Source organism: Nannospalax galili, unplaced genomic scaffold (assembly GCF_000622305.1).
Source record: "Nannospalax galili isolate Female #2095 unplaced genomic scaffold, S.galili_v1.0 scaffold212, whole genome shotgun sequence".
In the NCBI taxonomy this organism is placed as follows: Eukaryota; Metazoa; Chordata; class Mammalia; order Rodentia; family Spalacidae; genus Nannospalax; species Nannospalax galili.
The window spans coordinates 3,860,009-3,877,999 of NW_008333884.1; the positions used below are offsets into that span (position 1 = coordinate 3,860,009).

Genomic DNA, 17,991 nt, shown 5'->3' on the forward strand with positions numbered 1-17,991 from the left:
AGGTGTGCTGAGGCTGGAGGAGCCGGCTGAGTGCCCGGAGGTGAGGCGAGGTGAGGGGCGGGCGGGCGCGGCTCAGCGGTGTCGGGCGGGACTTCGCAGCGTACGCCGCCGGGATAGCCCGCCGGGGACACTGCACCTGGGCTGGGGCTGGGGTTGCGGGAGACACCCTGCCATCCGGCCTCCTCCAGTCATTTTAGGCCGAGGTCCCCTGGCAGAGGCCTGGATTGGGGATCTTAAAGCTATTTTAACAATAGTTATTGTTACCCCCATTTTGAGAACGGAAGAAATAAATTTGTCACTGTAACGCAATTGATAGGCTTTATGACAAGGTTCATCCCTAAACCTTCTGACTTAAAAAAAATGTAATTTTTTTGTAATGTTCTTGCTGAAGGAAGGGGTTGTGTGGATGAAACACAAAAGGAATGATCTCGACGATCAGGAGAGTTCTGTAACAATGGGAATTTTGTTGTTTTTCAATTATATCCCCCCCATCTTTAAATTTTTAGTGGGGCTCGAAGTGGTAGTGCATTGGTGTAATCACAGTACTTGAGAGGCAGAGGTAAGTAGAAGCAAATTGAAGACCAGCCTAAATTACACAGGCTAGCCAGGGATACAAATGGAGGCACTGTCTCCAAAGGTTTCTATTTTAAATAGCCAGCATGGGGCTCATGCTTATAATCCCGGCCCTCAGGAGGCGAGGCAAGAGGATTGCAAGTTCAAAGCCAACCTGGGAAACATTTGAGGACAGTCAGGGCTGCATATAGCAAGACCTTATCCCCAAAAAACAAAACAAAAAAATTAATTATACCAGGATATTGGTACTTTAGCCTTTAAAAAATTATATTTTATGTGTATGAGAGTTTTGCCTGCGTGGATGCAAGTGCACCCACCCATGTCATGCAGTGCCCTCAGTTCTGAATTCTCCAAAACTGGAATTACAGACAGTTGTTAGCCACCATATGGGTGCTAAGAACCAAACGTGTGGTCCTCTGCCAAAACAGCTAGTGCTCTTAACCACTGACCCATCTCTCCAGCACCTGTTTAGCCCTTTTGACCATGAACTCCTGTTAAAAATTGTGAGGTGTAGGGGCTGGAGAGATAGCTCAGTGGTTAAGAACACTGACTGCTCTTGCAGAGGACCTGGGTTTGATTCCCAGCACCTACATGGTGGCTTCGAACTGTCCTTAACTCCAGTTCCAGGGGAATCCGAAGCCCTCTTCTGACCTCCTTCTGACCTCGGCGGGCATTGCATGAAATGGGTGTACTTACACACATGCAGGAAATACACATAAAAAATAATAAAAATTTTTAAAAATTGAATTCCTGGAGGGAGGAACTTGCTGCCCTGAGTGCAGATGAAGTAGACCTTCAATTTCCTAGACTCCATCAGCTACATAAAATTTTAAATTGTCTTAAGTTCCTCACCCATTTTTTCAGGTTGGGTTTGTGCTTCCAAAATGTTTGATAAATACACTTTTGCCATTTAAGCTCCCTTTATCCTTCATGTGAACTGAAATACCTCTTGGCTGTACTCTGAGATTCCTTTCTTATACCTTTCCTTTTCATTCACTGAAATATCAGAATAGTTATCTAAAAATGGTGGTCCATCCCTGAAAATCCAGCACTTGGGAAGAGGCAAGATGATCATGAATTCAAGGCCAGGTTGGACTATGTAATAAAACTCTGTCTCAAAAAACTAAACTACAAAAATTTTTTAATTACATATGTGTGTATGTTTGGATAGATAGATAGATAGATAGATAGATAGATAGATAGATAGATGATAGATAGATAGATAGATAATAAAATAGTACCAAAGTTTAATAGCATGAGAACAAATTGAGTTGGGCGTGGTGGCGCACGCCTTTAATCCCAGCACTCGAGAGGCAGAGGCAGGCGGATCTCTGTGAGTTCAAGGCCAGCCTGGTTTACATAGTGAGTTCCAGGACAGCTGGGGCTTCAGGGAGACCCTGTCTCAAAAAGACCAAAAAAGAAAAAATTGAGGGCCAGGTATAGTGGCGCATACCTGTAATTCCGGTACTAAAAAGTGGAGGCAGGAGTTTAAAGCTAGGCCAGGCATGGTAGCATGCTTGTTTTTTTTTTTGGTTTTTTTTTTTTTTTTTTAGATAGGGTCTCATTCTATAGCCCTTGTTAGCCTGAACCTCAGTACGCAGGCTGGCCTAGAACTTATAGTAACCCTTTTGCCTCTACCTCCTAAACTCTGGGATTACAGGAGTTTGCCACCACACCTGCCTCTTAACAGAGCTATTTTAATTCATAGATAAAAATTATAGTAGGCTCAGCCGAGTGTGGTAGTGCACACCTTTAGTCCCAGCACTTGGGAGGCAGAGGCAGGCGGATCTCTGAGAGTTTGAGGCCAGCCTGGTTTACATAGTGAGTTCCAGGTCAGCTGGGGGCTACAGGGAGACCCTGTCTCAAAATGACCAAAAAAAAAAAAAAAATTGTAGCAGGCTGGTGAGATGGTTTAGTGAGTAAAGGCATTTGTGGCCAAGCCCAACAACCCAAGTATAATCCCTGGGACCCTCATATGGTAGAAGAAGAGAACCAACTCCCAAAGGTTATTTGACTTCCACTTCTGTGCCATGACATTCGTACACATGTGTATACGCACACTAAATAAAATGTAATAAAAAAATTAACAGTTGTTGGAGTATAAACTAATATACTCTGCAGCCTTTATAGGGATCAGTTTGGCAGTAGGTACCAAATGTCATATGAGACTGGCACATTGCCTGCTGCACTAAGGCACTTCAGATGTCTTAGAACTGTGCATGTCTTTAGACATAAAAATTTAAGAAATGAGCCAAAGCCGGGTGTGGTGACACACACCTTTAATCCCAGCATTCAGGAGGCAGATAGAGGCAGATCTCTGTCACTTCAAGGCCAGCCTGCGGTACATAGCCAGTTCCAGACCCTGTCTCCAAAAGACCAAAAACTGGGGCTGGAGAGATAGCTCAGTGGTAAAGAACACTGGCTGTTCTTGCAGAAGGCCTGGGTTTGAGTCCTAGCACCCACACAGCAGCTAACAACTATCCATAACTCCAGTTCCAGGGTATCCAGCAACCTCTTCTGTCCACAGGCTTTGCACGACACTGGTGCACTTACCTACATGCAGGCAATACATGCATACACATAACATAAAAATAATATATTTTTTTAAAGATTTATTTATTTGGGTCTTTTTGAGACAGGGTCTCCCTGTAGCCTCAGCTGGCCTAGAACTCACTATGTAGACCAGGCTGGCCTCAAACTCACAGAGATCCGCCTGCTTCTGCCTCCCAAGTACTGGGATCAAAGGAGTGTGCCACCATGCCCAGCAAAATAATAAAATCTTTTTTAAAAAGACCAAAAAATATAAATTTAATAAATTATAAATTAAATAAAATGATAGAAGTTGGGCATGGTGACACACAACTTTGATCCTGTGCTCAGGAGGCAGAGGTAGATACCTGTGATAGTAAGGCCACCCTGGTCTACATAGCAAGTTCCAGGTCAACCAGGAACCCGCTGCATAATTAGACCCTGTATTTAAAAAAAAAAAAATGATGGGTGTAGTGGTGAACTCCTTTAATCCCAGCACTCACTTTGGAGGCAGAGGCAGGCAGATCTCTCTTGAGTTTCAGGCCAGGCAGTGCTACATGGTGAGACCCTGTCTCACAACAACAACAAAGAATTTACAATCTGTTGGAAAAGTCAGCCAAGAAATAAGCAATTAAAAGTGTGAACCAGGGGCTGGAGAGATGGTACAGCAGTTAAGAGCACTCACTCCCCTTTCAAAGGGCTCAAGTTCTGTTCCCAGTGTCATGAGGTTCACAGCCACCTGTAACTCCAGCTCCAGGGGATTCAATGCCCTCTTCTGGTATCTGTGGGCACTACATGCACTTTGTGTGGACACTCAGAGCATCTATTCACATAGACACACATACACATAAAATAATTTTTTTTTAATTGCCAGGCATGGTGGCACAGTCCTGTAGTCCCAGCACTTGGGAGGCAGGGCATGAGGATCTCTTAATTCAAGGCCAGCCTCTTCTACATAGTGAGTTCCAGACCAGCTGTGGCTACAGGGAGACCCTGTCTCAAAAAGACCAAAAACAACCACCACCAAATCAGATAAAAAAGGATTGTAGACATTTAAACTTTTTATGATGCTGGGCACGCCTTTAATCCAGCACCTGGGAGGCAGAGGCAGGTGGATCTTTGTGAGTTCAAAGCCAGTCTAGTCTACATAGCAAGTTCTAGGCCAGCTGAGGCTATAGGAAGACCCTGTCTAAATATATATATATCGGAACTATGTAGATTAGACTGGCCTCAAACCCAGAGATCTGCCTATCTCTGCCTCTCAAATGCTGGGATTAAAGGTGATTGCCACCACACCCATCTACATTTATTATTTGTGTGTGTGTGTGTGTTGGTTCAAGTGTGCCATGGCATGTGTGGAGATCTGAGGACAGCTTTCAGGAATAGTTCTCTCCTTCCACTGTGTAGGTCTTGAGGATTAAACTTAGGTCATCAGACTTGAAGTAAGTGCTTTTACCTGCTGAGCCCCCTTTACCAGCCCCGGTATTTCCTTAGATCATTTTTAAAAAATAAAAATGTAAGCCAGATGCAATGGCACATACCTGTAACCCCAGGAATCCAAAAGCTGAAACAGAAGGATTCCTTGGGTTCAGTACCAGCCTGGACAACATAGTGAGACTTTGTCACCCAAAAAAAAAAAAAAAAAAAAAAAAAAAATTATAGCAGATTTGAACCCAGTTCATCCAAGCAGCTTTACAACAATAATGAAAAAGTGCAGCCCAATAGCAGTGCCAAGAGAACGGTATGGGGGCAGGAGGGAAGAAGGCTTTAGCTTCAGAAAGTGCAAGAAAACTTAGCTTCCACACCGTTCCCTTCTGAACAGACATTCTGACATTCTACTCATGGAGACAGCACCACAACCCCCAGGTCTGTTCTCCCATGTTGCAGGTTTTGAAAGCCTTTTCAATAAACATCTTGTCTCAGACTTTGACCCTTTTCTTGTTCCTGGGTTTCAGAACCATGTGTGCTCAGTACTGCATCTCCTTTGCCGATGTTGAAAAAGCTCATATCAACATTCGAGAGTCTATCCACCTCACACCAGTGCTAACAAGCTCCATTTTGAATCAAGTAGCAGGGCGCAGTCTTTTCTTCAAATGTGAACTCTTCCAGAAAACTGGATCTTTTAAGGTAAAAATCCATTTTGTTAGTGTACCATGTATGTTTTTTAAACCTCTGCATTTGATTCTTCTGATTACCAGTGATGTAGGTAGAAGAAAATTAAATATTTTTTTACAGATGGAAACAAAAGTTGGAATTTTTTAAGTCCTGGTTATCTTGATTTATAGTATTGATATCCTATTCTTACACAATCTAAAAGCCCCTTATAATTATGGTCATATACATAATTGTCAAAGTTTATAATTTATTGTTCAAATTAGGACTTTCTTGAGAAACAAAGAACTTCTAAAGATTAAACAAAAGCCCAGTTTAGTGGCTTATGCCTATAATCCCAACATATGGGAGATTGAGCTAGGAGGATCAGGAGTTCAAGGCCAGCTTTGGCTATATAGTAAAGTTGAGACTTGCCACAGCTGCCTAAGACCCTGACTCAAAAACGTAAAACAAAACTAAGACTAAACTAAAATATGCCAGACACAGTGGCATGCACCTGTGTTCCAAACTAGTATGGAGACAGTGTGGAGGACTCAGTTGCAGAGGACCCAGGTTCAGTTCCCAGCACCCACATGGCAGCTAACAACTGTTGAGAACTCTAGTTTCAGGGGATCTGATGCTGTTATCCCGCCTCCACAGGCACTGCACCAAGTGATGTATTTATATACATGCAGGCAAAACATTCATACACATAAATATTTTTTTAAATATTAAAAAAAAAAATCTGCCAGGCGTGGTGGCACACACCTGTAGTCCCACCAGCACTTGGGAGGCAGAGGCAGGCAGATCTCTGTAAGTTCAAGGCCAGCCTGGACTACATAGTTCCAGGACAGCTGGGGCTACAGTGAGACCCTGTCTCAAAAAGATAAAAACAAAAAAACAAAACAAAAAAACCCAAAGAGCGTCTTCTATGACTTATTCATTCACACATGATGCATTTTAAAAATTACATTTATTTTTATTGGATTTTTGTGTATTTCATACATAAAATCATCTTTATACTGCCTCCTTCCTCCTCTGGCACCCCCATAGAGTTTATACATTCTGTCATTTGTGTTAAGGCCTATTATGTAGCGTCCTGAGATGTCCCTCAGTGCAAGTTCATCCACCAGGGTTTAGTCAGCCCATCTAGAGTCTCTCCCTTGGAGAAGATCAGCTCTCCTTACTCCCCAAAATTACATTTATTGTGTTATGGAGGGGTGCACATGTGCCATGGTACACATGTAGAGGTCAGAGGACAACTTAGTCTGTTTTTTAAACCATGTGGGTCCCAGGGATCAAACCATCTCCCTAGAGGCACTTTTATCAGGCACTCTACTAGGTCTGTATACATATGATTTGCCTGAGGAAATCATACTTGCAGGGGAAAGCCAAACTGTTTAATAGGTGGATAAGAACTATCTTAGAAAAGATAGAAATAAGATACCACGGAATAAAATAGCACATAGCAGTTACTTTTTGCCTGGAGATCAAGGAATTTGAACTAGATGACAGCTGTGCCAAGTTTGTTTTTTTTTTAAATATTTTATGTGTATGCATGTATTGCCTGCATGTAGGTATGTGCACTCATGTCCTGCAGTGCCTGCGGAGGTCAGAAGAGACTGTTGGATCCCCTGGAACTGGACTTATGGACAGTTGTTAGCTGCCATGTGGGTCTTCTGCTGTGTTCTTAACTGCTGAACCATTTCTCCAACACCCAATTCATTTTTTTTTAAATGTGTATGAGTGTAGTGCCTGCATGTGTTGTGCAATGCCTGAGGCCAGAAGAGGGCATCAGATCCCCTGGAACTGGAGTTACTGTTTTGTTTTGTTTTTTTAATTTTTATTTTATGTGTATACAACATGTATTGCCTGCATGTGTATAAGTGCACCCATGTCATGTAATGCCCGTGGAGGACAGAAGAGGATGTCCCATCCCTTGGAACTAGAGTTATGACAGTTGTTAGCTGCCATGTATGTACTGGGATTCGAACCTGGGTCTTCTGTAAGAACAGCCAGTGTTCTTTACCGCTGAACCATCTCTCCATCCCCTAGGTTATTAGCCACCATGTGGGTACTGGGACTCAAACCCAGGTCCTTTGCAAGAGCTCTTAACTTCTAAAGTCATCTCTCTAGTATAGTTTTACAGGATGTTTACGGTTAGGACTATCATGTTCACAGGTGCAGGAGCGTAAGCTAGCCTAGCAGAGAAATGAAGCAATTTAGGATGCCTGTGGCAGTGATAGACGTGTTTGTTACAAAGACTTCAACTAGAAAGGAATCTGCCTTAATAAAATTAAAAAAACAAACAAACGAACAAAAAAAAAACTGGCACCCACATGGCTGCTAACAACTGTCCATAACGCCAGTCCCAGGGGATCCGACAGCCTCTTCTGACCTCCGAGGGCACTGCATGACAGGTGCACTTTACCTACAGGCAAGCAATACACGCATACATGTTAAATAAAAATAAATTTTTTTAAAAAAAGGAATCTGCCTTACAGAACAAAAAGACCAGTCAAATTATCAGAGTGGTGGCTCATGCCTATAATCCCAGCACTCGAGAGACAAGAGGCTGAGATAGGAGGATCACCTAGGTAGGTTCAAGGGCAGCCTGGGCTACAGTATGAGTTCCAGGTCAGCCTGGGCTACTTCAGTGAAATGCCACCTTTCAAAATAAAAGGAAGGGAGGAAGGTAGGCAGTCAAAAAACAATGACTGGGTGTGGCCTGAACTCTCTCTGGGTCTCCTTCGCGATTAGACAAAGCATATGATATATTTTATGTATATTTATTAACTTACAAAGGAATGAGTATCCAGCAGGGACACAGAGCCCGCCTTATCAGACCACACCACATCCATAGTCCCCCGCTAGCATTGGGGCCAGCGATCTCGCCCCAGGTCCACAGGGCCATTCTGTCCTTGAGTTACTGCGCTGGCTGCAAGTTTCCTACACCGGCCCCGCCCATTGGAGGAACCAGCCAATCAGGAGACACTAGGATTTTGGTTTTAAAGGATCACTTTGATGCTAGGGATGTAGCTCACTTGGTAGAGTGCTTGCCTAAAGCCCTGGGTTCAATTCCACAAAAAACTAGGTGTGGTGGCACACATCTGTAACCCCAGGCAGGGAGCAGGTAGTAGAGGCAGGAGGATCAGAAGTTCAAGGTCATCCTTGAATACGTAATAAGTTTGCAAATAGCTGGGCATGGTGGCACAAGCCTTTAGTGCTAGCACTCTGGAAGCAGAGGTAGGCAGATCTCTGTGAGTTCAAGGCCAGCCTGGTCTACACAGTGAGTTCTAGGCCAGCTGGGGCCATAGGAGACCCTGTATCAAAAAGAAATAAATAAAAAGCTTGCAAATAAAATAGGGCTGGAGAAATAGCTCAGTTGCTAAAGTACTTCATATGTAAGCCTGAGCCTGAGTTCAACCCATGTGACCTGTGCAGTTGATAGCACTGGCTGCACTCTTGCAGAGCCAGTGGGTACAGGGTCACCCTGTACCCACATGGCAGCAGACAATTGTAACTCCAGTTCCAGGGGATCCAGCACCCTCTTCTGACCTCCACAGTCATTGCATGTACAAAGTATAACTTGAATATCTTCATACACATAAAATTTAAAAAAGGTTGGGCTGTGGTGGCATTCACTTATAACCCTACCATTATGGAGGCAGAGGTAAGCAGGTCCCCCAGGCTCACTAAGCCTCCCAGCCTAACCTACTCTGTGAGCTAGATGCCATGAAAGGCATTGTGGGTCTCTCCTCCTCCTCATAGGCCGTTGGCCACTGACCCATGAAAACAAAGGGAGCAGAAGCAATGCACAATGAATGGGGTCAGGACGGCCAGTGAGCAAAGATGGAAAAAACTTTCCAGGGAGTCAGATTCAGTGATACAGCTCCGTTTATTCATTGAGGGGTGGGGGTCAGGGAAACATATAGTGTGGAGGCAGCAGCCAAAGCTTCAGCTAATAGGTGTTCATAGTATGCTTTATTTACATGTGCTGGGGGATCCTATCATCTGGCTATAGAGTAATGCTGAGTTATCATATAGAAAAAACCTGGGGGCAGTTTTATTGCAGGTAACTATGCCAAATAAGGTCATGCTCCAAATAAGGTCAGGCATCTGTGCTTGGAGGAACATTCCAGATAAGTCAGGCAGAGAGCAGGAGGCCCCTGCTAAGAAAGGACCTTAACAGCAGGGTTCCCCAACAAGGCATCATCTCAAAACACAAGGTGGATGGCCCCTGAGGAAGGATACCCAAGGTTGACCTCTGGCTTCTACATGCACTCACACATACACATTCCAGAAAAGAAAAAGATAACTTCTATAATCTGGTAGAAATATGAGTTGACTCTATAGCAGTGAGGTTTGCTCACATAAAAAATGAAGCCTCCATGCCAGGCATGGTGGCGCACACCTTTAATCCCAGCACTTGGGAGGCAGAGGCAGGTGGATCTTTGTGAGTTCGAGGCCAGCCTGGTCTACATAGTTCCGGGACAGCTGGGGCTCCAAGGAGACCCTGTCTCAAAAAGATAAAAAAAAAAAAAATGAAGCCTCACAAAGTAGTGACAAAAATGCACGTGAGAAATTTGGGAAGTAGAATTGATAAGATTTAGTGACAGATTGGATGTCCAGTATTAGGGAAAAAAAACTGAAAGATCTTTTTTTTTTTTATGTGTATGAGTGTTTTGCCTGCATGTATGTGAGTGCACCCATGTCATGCAATGCCATGGAGGTCAGAAGAGGGCTTTGGATTTCCCTCTCCATCCTTTGGAGTTAAGGACGTAGCCGCCATTTGGGTGCTGGGACTTGAACCCGGTTCCTCTGCAAGAGCAATCAGTGCTCTTAACTGCTGAGCCATCTCTCCAGCCCCCTTTAATTCTTTTTTTTTCTTTTGGTCTTTTTGAGACAGGGTCTCCCTGTAGCTTCAGCTGCCTGGAATTCCCTCTGTAGACCAGGCTGGCCTCGAACTCACAGAGATCCGCCTGCCTCTGTCTCCCATTCTTTTTTTCTTTTTGTCTTTTTGAGACAGGGTCTTCTTATAGCCCAGCTGTCCTGGAACTCACTATATAGACCAGGCTGGCCTCAAACTCACAAAGATCCGCTTGCCTCTGCCTCTCAAGTGCTGGGATTAAAGGCATGCGCCACCACGCCCAGCCATTAATTCTTTTTTTTTTTTCAAAAAAATTTTAAGTGTATGTTTTGCCTGCATGTAAGTGCACCACGTGCATACATTGCCCACGGACACCAGAAGAAGGCATCAGATCCCCTAGAACTGGAGTTACAGGTGGTTGTCAGCTGCCATGTGGGTGCTGGGAACTGAACCTAGGTTCTCTGCGGGAGCAGCCAGTGCTCTTAACTGCTGAGCCATCTCTCCAGGCCTGATCTTTGCTTTTTTCAAGGAGAACTTTTAGTCAGACATCATCATGTACCACATAAAGACATTTTGGTCAACAGTGGGCAACACCAGTGTCCATAAGGTAACAATGGGGCTGAAAGTTTCCTGTCATCTAGTGCCAGTCATGGCTATCAGTGGTGATGCTGCCGCAAACAAACCTGTTGTGTCAATCATATGCTAGCACAGCTGGGATGGGGAGATGAATGACATACTTGTTAAAGTGCTTACCACTTTTTTTTTTTTTTTTTTTTTTTATACCTGAGTTCAGATCCTTAGCACACACATAAAAAGTCAGATGTGGTAACACATGCATGTAATCCCAGGACTGGGGGAGGTGGAGACATGAAGATCTTTGGGACTTGATGGCTAAATGATCTAGCCAAATCAAGTGCGCTCCTGGTTTGGTGAAGACCCTGTCTCAGAAAAATAAGATGGAGCTGGGCATGGTGGTATATACCTTTAATCCAAGCACGTAAGAGAGGCAGAGGCAGGCAGATCTTTGTGAGATTGAGGCCAGCCTAGTCTATATAGTAAGTTCTAGGCCAGATGGAGCTATAGGGAGACCCTGTCTGAGGAAAAAAAAGAAAAAAGGAGTGTGATTGATAACACCTGTTAACCTCTGGCCTCCACATACATACACACGTAGGTGTACATCCATACCCACACAAATAGTACAGTTATGTACAGTATATAATATTTGATAACAACTCTTATTTATGAAAATTTTTATTACATTTACTGTGTGCCAGAGGACAGCATGTGGGAATGGGTTTCCTCTTTCCACCTTACTTTGTCAGTTCAGGGGATCAGAACTCAGATCCTCAGGATTGGCTACAATCACTTTTACCAGCTGAGCTATCTCACAGGCCCACACTATATTATACTCCTTTTTAAAAAAAAACAAAAACAACTCTCTACATAGTGAGTTCCAGGACAGCTGAGGCTACAAGGAGACCCTGTCTCAAAAAGACAAAAAAAAAACCAAAAACCCAAAAATTATGACAGTGGTGGAGATAAACCCAGTGCTTTGTACATGTGCTCTACTACTTAACTACATCTCCAGTCTTTTTTTTTTTTTTTTCCAGTCTTAACTCTATAAAAAAAAAAAAATTGGACTGCCAGAGAGTAGTGGCACCCAACTTTAATCCCAGCACTTGAAAGGCAGAGGCAGGCGGGAGATCTCAGTGAGGTTGAGGCCAGCTGGGGCTGCATTTTCAAACCCTATCTCAAAAAATAAAAAGAGCTAGCTGGACTAGGTATGTAGTTCAGTGGCGTACACTTGCCCAGCACCACATGGACTTGGTTCCCAGTACTGCTAGGGTGGGGGAGGGAAGAAAAATTTTCAGAAAGCACTTTTTTATTTTTATGTGTGTTATGCCTGCATGTGTGTAAGTGCACCCATGTCATGCAGTACCTGCAGAGGACAGAAGAGGGTGTCATCCTCTGAACTGGAGTTAAGGACAGTTGTTAGCCACCATGTGGGTGCTGGGATTTGAACCCATCTTCTGTAACAACAGCCAGTGCTGTTAACCACTGAGCCATCTCTGCAGTCCCTCAGAAACTTTTTTTTTTTTTTGGTCTTTTTGAGCCCCAGCTGGCCTGGAACTACTCCCTATGTAAACCAAGCTAGCCTTGAACTCAGTGCTGGGACTACAGGTGTGTGCTACCATGCTTGGCTGAAATTTTGAGATAGGACCTCACTATGTAGCCCTGGCTTGCCTAGAATTCACTATATACACCAGGCTGACCTCAAACTCACAGAGATCCACCTGCCTCCGTGCCCAAGTTCTGGAATTAAAGATGTGTACTACCAAACCAGCTGAGAAAATACTTTTGCATAGTTGTACAGTGTGTTTTTATATTTTAGGCTATGTATTATTAGCCAAAAAAGGCAAGGCCTATATGGCACGTGCCTATAATTCTAGTACCTGGGAGGGTGAGATAGACAAGCAGGAAGATTGCAAATTTGAGGTTCAGCCTAGACTACATAGCAAGACCTTGTCAAGATTCAAACTGAAGCCAGGTGTGGTAGCACACCCTTTTAATCCCAGTACTTGGGAGGCAGAGGCAGGCAGACCTCTGAGAGATGTAGGCCAACCTGGTTTATAGCGAGTTCCAGGCCAGCTAGGGCCATAGGGAGACCCTGTCTCCCAAAGAAAAAAAAAAAGGTAAAGAGCCAAAAACTGGCAGAGTATTGTGGCTCACACCTGCAACCCAAACATTTGGGCAGAGGCAGGACTGCAATGAGTTCCAGGCCAGCCTAGGCTATAGAGTGAGGCCCTGTCTCAAAAGAACCAAAACCAAAACCAAAACCCAAAGCATTAAAAGCCCAGACAGATCAAGAATTCAAGGATGTCTCTGGCTACATAGTAAGTTCAAGGCCAGCCTAGGCCTTGAACAAAGTAAAGGTTAATAGCCCAACATTAATTTATTATTGAAGAAAAATATTCTATAAACTTATTGTAGCTTAGTGTAAAGTGTTTACAGTACTATATAGTACTGTGTGTGGACTTTCACAGACTTCTGTTCTGCAAGCCTGAGTGATAGAGTCCTTTAGAGCCAAGTGTGACAGCTCACGCCTGTAATCCAGTACTAGGTAGGGGTTGAGGCAGGACTGCTGTGTGTTCAAAGTCTGAACTGCACAAAGTGAGTCCCTGTCTTAAAGAAGGGAGGGCTGGGCATGGTGGTACACACTTGGGAGGCAGAGGCAGGCAAAGTCTGTGGGTTCCAGGCCTGCCTGGTCTTAGTAAGTGCCAGGTCAGCCAGGGCTGAATAGTGAGACCCTGTCTCAAAAATAAACCCAAAGATGGGGGCTGGAGAGATGGCTCAGTTAAGATGCAAGATTGCTCTTGCAGAGGAACAGGGTTCTGTTCCCAGCACCCACATGGCAGCTAACGGTTCCAGGGGATCTGACGTAGTCTTGTGGCCTCTGCATGCAATGCACACAGGCAAAAGATCCATTACATAAAAGAAAATGGATTTTTTTTTTTTTTCGTTTTTTTGAGACAGGGTCTCCCTGTAGCCCCAGCTGCAGAACTCAGAGATCTGGGATTAAAGACTTGCGCCACCACACCCGGCATTAGAAAATGGGTATTTAGTCAGACATGGTAGCATACACTTTTAGACTCAGCACTCAAGAGGTAAGCAGGTCTCTGAGATCAAGGCCAGCTGGGGAAACAGGGAGACCTTGTCTCGAAAAAAACCCACTCCCCCCCCAATGTATATAAAATAAAAACAGAGGGAGAAAAGCAGCATTCTGTGCTAAGTATTATACCATTTAACTTTTCTGTTTAGAAAAATACCATTGTATTACAATTGCCTATAGTACTGTTTATTAACGATTCACTATCTCTTCCAGATTCGTGGTGCCCTTAATGCCATCAAAGGCCTAATTCCTGAGGCTTTAGAAAGAAAGCCCAAAGCTGTTGTTACTCACAGCAGTGGAAACCATGGCCAGGCTCTCACCTACGCTGCCAAACTGGAAGGTACTTCATTTTCTCAGGGTGCAGGGCAGAATCATCAAAAGAATGGAAAAATACCCTTCATTTCCAAAGGAGTCTCTCTCTGATTATATACAAGATGAACACAAGCTACCTTAAACTTTCTTCTTCTACTAGAAACATGTTTTCCCCCCCAGGGATTCCTGCTTATATTGTGGTGCCCCAAACAGCTCCCAACTGCAAGAAACTGGCAATACAAGCCTATGGAGCCTCCATAGTGTACAGTGAACCCAGTGATGAGGTAAGGAGGAAATTAGCCCCACTGACCAGCTTGTCTGCCTACCTCACTGGATGCTGCTCAGTGTTGTCTCCTGCCTGTGTCAGCATGGACCTTTTCTCTACACTCACTTGGTTGTCATTAGTCTCAATTTAAAACTTCAAATAAAGCCAGATACGATAGCACATGCATATAATCCAAGCATCCAGGAGGTTGTGACATGAGAATGTTAAGTTCCAGGCCAGCCTGGGCTACAGAGTAAAACCTTGTCTTAAAAAACAAAGCCACAGCCGGGCGTGGTGGCGCATGCCTGTAGTCCCAGCACCTGGGAGGCAGAGGCAGGCGGATCTCTGTGAGTTCAAGGCCAGCCTGGTGCTACAGGGATGCCCCTTCTTAAAAAAAACCAAAAAAAAAAAAAAAAAAAAGCAACAACAACAAAAAAGCCATAGCCAGGTGTGGTGGTGCACACCTTTAATCCCAGCACTCAGGAGACAGAGGCAGGCAGATCTCTGTGAGTTCAAGGCCAGCCTGGAGCTACAGGGAGACCCTGTCTCAAAAAAGACCAAAAAAAAAAAAAAAAAAAAAAAAAAACACACACACACACACACAAAAAAAACTCCATGGCACACACCTTTAATCCCAGAACTTGGGAGGCAGAGGCAGACAGATCTCTGTATGTTCAAGATAGCCTGGTCTACATAATGAATCCACGCCAGCTGGGACTAAAGAGAGACTCTGTCTCAAAAAGAACACCCCCCCCCAAAAAAAAACCCAGCTGAATGTGGTGGTGTATGTTTGTGATCTCAGCACTTAAGTACAGACAGGAAGATTAGGAATTTAAGGTGTCATCTTCAGACACACAGCAAGTTTGAAGGCTAGACTAGGTACAAGACCCTGTCTCCAAAAAGCAAAATTAACTTCTTAGTAAACTATCACTTATAGAGGCTGGAGAAATGGCTTAATGGTTAAGAGCACTGGCTGTTCTTGCAGAGGACCTGGGTTCAGGTGCCAGCACCGACATGTACCATCTGTTTGTAACTTCCAGTTCCAGGGGATCTGACACCCTCCAAGGGCACTGCATGCATGTGGTATACTTATGTACATGCAGGCAAACATTCATGCACTCAAAATACCCCTCCCTCATACTCTTTACTCCAGACTTATAGATCATTTCCTATTTGTATACCAGTTATTTCTCACCAAATCCCTGGTATTACTCTGATTGCTCCTATTCCGATCCCCTTTATCTCAGTAAATTGTAACATTTATCTTTCTAGTAGCTCAAGCAAAAAACAATAAAAACAAAGCCTTTAATTTCAGCACTTTGGAGGCAGAGGCAGGTGCATCTCTGTGAGTTCCAGGCCAGCCTGGTCTACATAGTGAGTTCCAGGACAGCTGGGGCTACAGGGAGACCCTGTCTCAAAAAGACAAAAACCAATAAAAACAAAAGCTCTGATAAACCAGGTGAGGTGGTCCATGCCTTTAATCCTAACACTTAGAGGCAGGATCTACATAGGGAGTTCTAGGCCAACTGGGTCTACATAGTGAGACCTAGACTCAAAATTCTGATCAGCCTTACATCTTGTATCTATTATTTAACTACTTCCATAGTCCATTTACTTCTAATAGCTTCTACCATAATCATCTGGATTCAATCAAGCAACAATTTGCAGACTCAGAGCCTAACTGGTCTTTGGTTCAGCCCTAGCCCTCTACAGTGTTTTTAATAGCAACCAGAGCTCTCCATTTAGATAAACTCAAAGTTGTCACCTCATATATAATGTAAATGTTTTTGGCAGTCACTATACTGTCCCCAGCCAACCAAAGTTCTTACAATCACCTAAAGCCTAGATGAACTAACTCATTCTGTTTTCATCTTACCTACTCCCCTCCAAACTTCACACAGTTCCTCAGAAAGGCCAAACTACCATGGTGTAAACTTTGTTTGCTCTAACCACCTCCTTGGAACATTCTTCTAGAGATTCATAGCTTGTTAAGTACATCTGTGTCACTTTTTTCTGGTCTTTTTGAGACAGGGCCTCCCTGTAGCCCCAGCTGGCCTGGGCCTCACTATGTAGATCTGCCTCTGTCTGACTCCCAAGTGCTGGTATTAAAGGTGTGTGCCCAGACATCTGTGTATAGAGGCCCTTCATGGTAAGCCTATGAAAAATACATCCCTATAATTTAACCCTCTCAAGAGCATGTTAACTATTCCACCTAAGCTTAGTGATAGAAGTGTGAAAAGCAGTACACTGGAGTATTAAACGACTACAATGAACTTTATGAGAACTGAACTCACTGTAAGCTAAATTAATGTACCTTTTAGTCCAGAGAAAAGGTCACAAAAAGAATTATGGAAGAAACAGAAGGTATCATGGTACATCCCAACCAGGAGCCTGCAGTGATAGCTGGACAAGGGACAATTGCCCTGGAAGTGCTGAGCCAGGTAAAACAGCATAGGTACAGGTACAGGTAAAGCTGTTTTGCTATATTTAATGTTTTACATGTACATATAAGCCTGCTTATTAACTGGTTGACTTATATACTTTAGGTTCCCTTGGTGGATGCACTGGTGGTACCAGTAGGGGGAGGAGGAATGGTTGCTGGAATAGCAATCACAATTAAGGTGAGAAAATAGCTAAAGGGTTTCTTGGCTTAGGCATATAGGATTTATTTATATCATAGTGCACTGTAGACATAAGTGTTCAACATTTGCCCCAACTCACCATTTGTCTCGTCATTTCTTGGCCCTTATCTACCTCACTGCACTCTTCATCCATGACGTTACAACATAAAAGCAGTTACAGTGAGTCCTCAGTCCTTCCTGAGTCCACCTCACCAATCTACTACCCACACTGGCAGCTACCCTTCCCAAATTACTAGCAGTATCAGATGTAATCCAGCCTACTATAAGTAATAAACACAATTTTATTTATAAAGTACTTCAAGGTCCTATTTCCATTACATCCATCAAAGAGAAAATGCAACACAGAAATGTGTTACCCATTCTGCCTACTTTAGGCAAAGGCTGTGGTTAATTGTAAGGTATTCCCTTACATTCCCTTTCCCAGGCCCTGAAACCTAGTGTGAAGGTGTATGCTGCTGAACCCCTGAATGCAGATGACTGCTACCAGTCCAAACTTAAAGGAGAACTGACCCCCAATCTCCATGCACCAGAAACCATAGCAGATGGTGTCAAGTCCAGCATTGGCTTAAACACCTGGCCTATTATAAGGGACCTTGTGGATGATGTCTTCACTGTCACAGAAGATGAGATCAAGGTAAGGCTTCATTGGGAAAAGAATAGCCTAACTTCATAGAACCTTCTGTTATGAATAGAACTGAGTCACTTCAACAACAAAATCCAAATTAAACATCTCATTTGGTCTTTAGAATTTGACCTACTAGACTCTTTCCCCATTTCCTGTTTTATTAATCCTTACTCCTTTCTGTACCAACAGTATGCAACCCAGCTGGTGTGGGAGAGAATGAAACTACTCATTGAACCTACCGCTGGTGTTGGATTGGCTGCAGTGCTGTCCCAGAATTTTCAAACTGTTTCTTCAGAAGTAAAGAACATATGTATTATTCTCAGTGGTGGGAATGTAGATTTAACCTCCCTAAACTGGATGAAGCAGTGAAAGACCAGCTCCTTACCAGTCTGTTTAATTTGCGCAAAAGAGACA

At 43.7% G+C, this 17,991-nt stretch overlaps 1 protein-coding gene across 5 annotated transcripts in view; it reads left to right on the forward strand.

Annotated features, from left to right (window-relative positions):
• The window catches only part of Srr (serine racemase), a 19,037-nt gene extending 1,084 nt beyond the window's left edge, over positions 1-17,953 (forward strand). For 2 of the 5 annotated variants that reach the window (XM_008828799.2, XM_008828797.3), the window contains exons 3-9: positions 5,058-5,229; positions 13,947-14,073; positions 14,226-14,329; positions 16,632-16,751; positions 16,857-16,931; positions 17,377-17,586; positions 17,767-17,953. In XM_008828799.2, coding sequence (XP_008827021.1) covers positions 5,062-5,229; positions 13,947-14,073; positions 14,226-14,329; positions 16,632-16,751; positions 16,857-16,931; positions 17,377-17,586; positions 17,767-17,946 — 984 coding nt within the window. In that variant the 5' untranslated portion in view covers positions 5,058-5,061 and the 3' untranslated portion in view covers positions 17,947-17,953. Of the gene's footprint in view, positions 51-5,057; positions 5,230-13,946; positions 14,074-14,225; positions 14,330-16,631; positions 16,752-16,856; positions 16,932-17,376; positions 17,587-17,766 lie in introns of all 5 variants that reach the window. The other 3 variants (XM_008828801.1, XM_008828800.1, XM_008828798.2) reach the window with 3 other exon arrangements.
• The last annotated feature ends 38 nt before the right edge of the window (positions 17,954-17,991 follow it).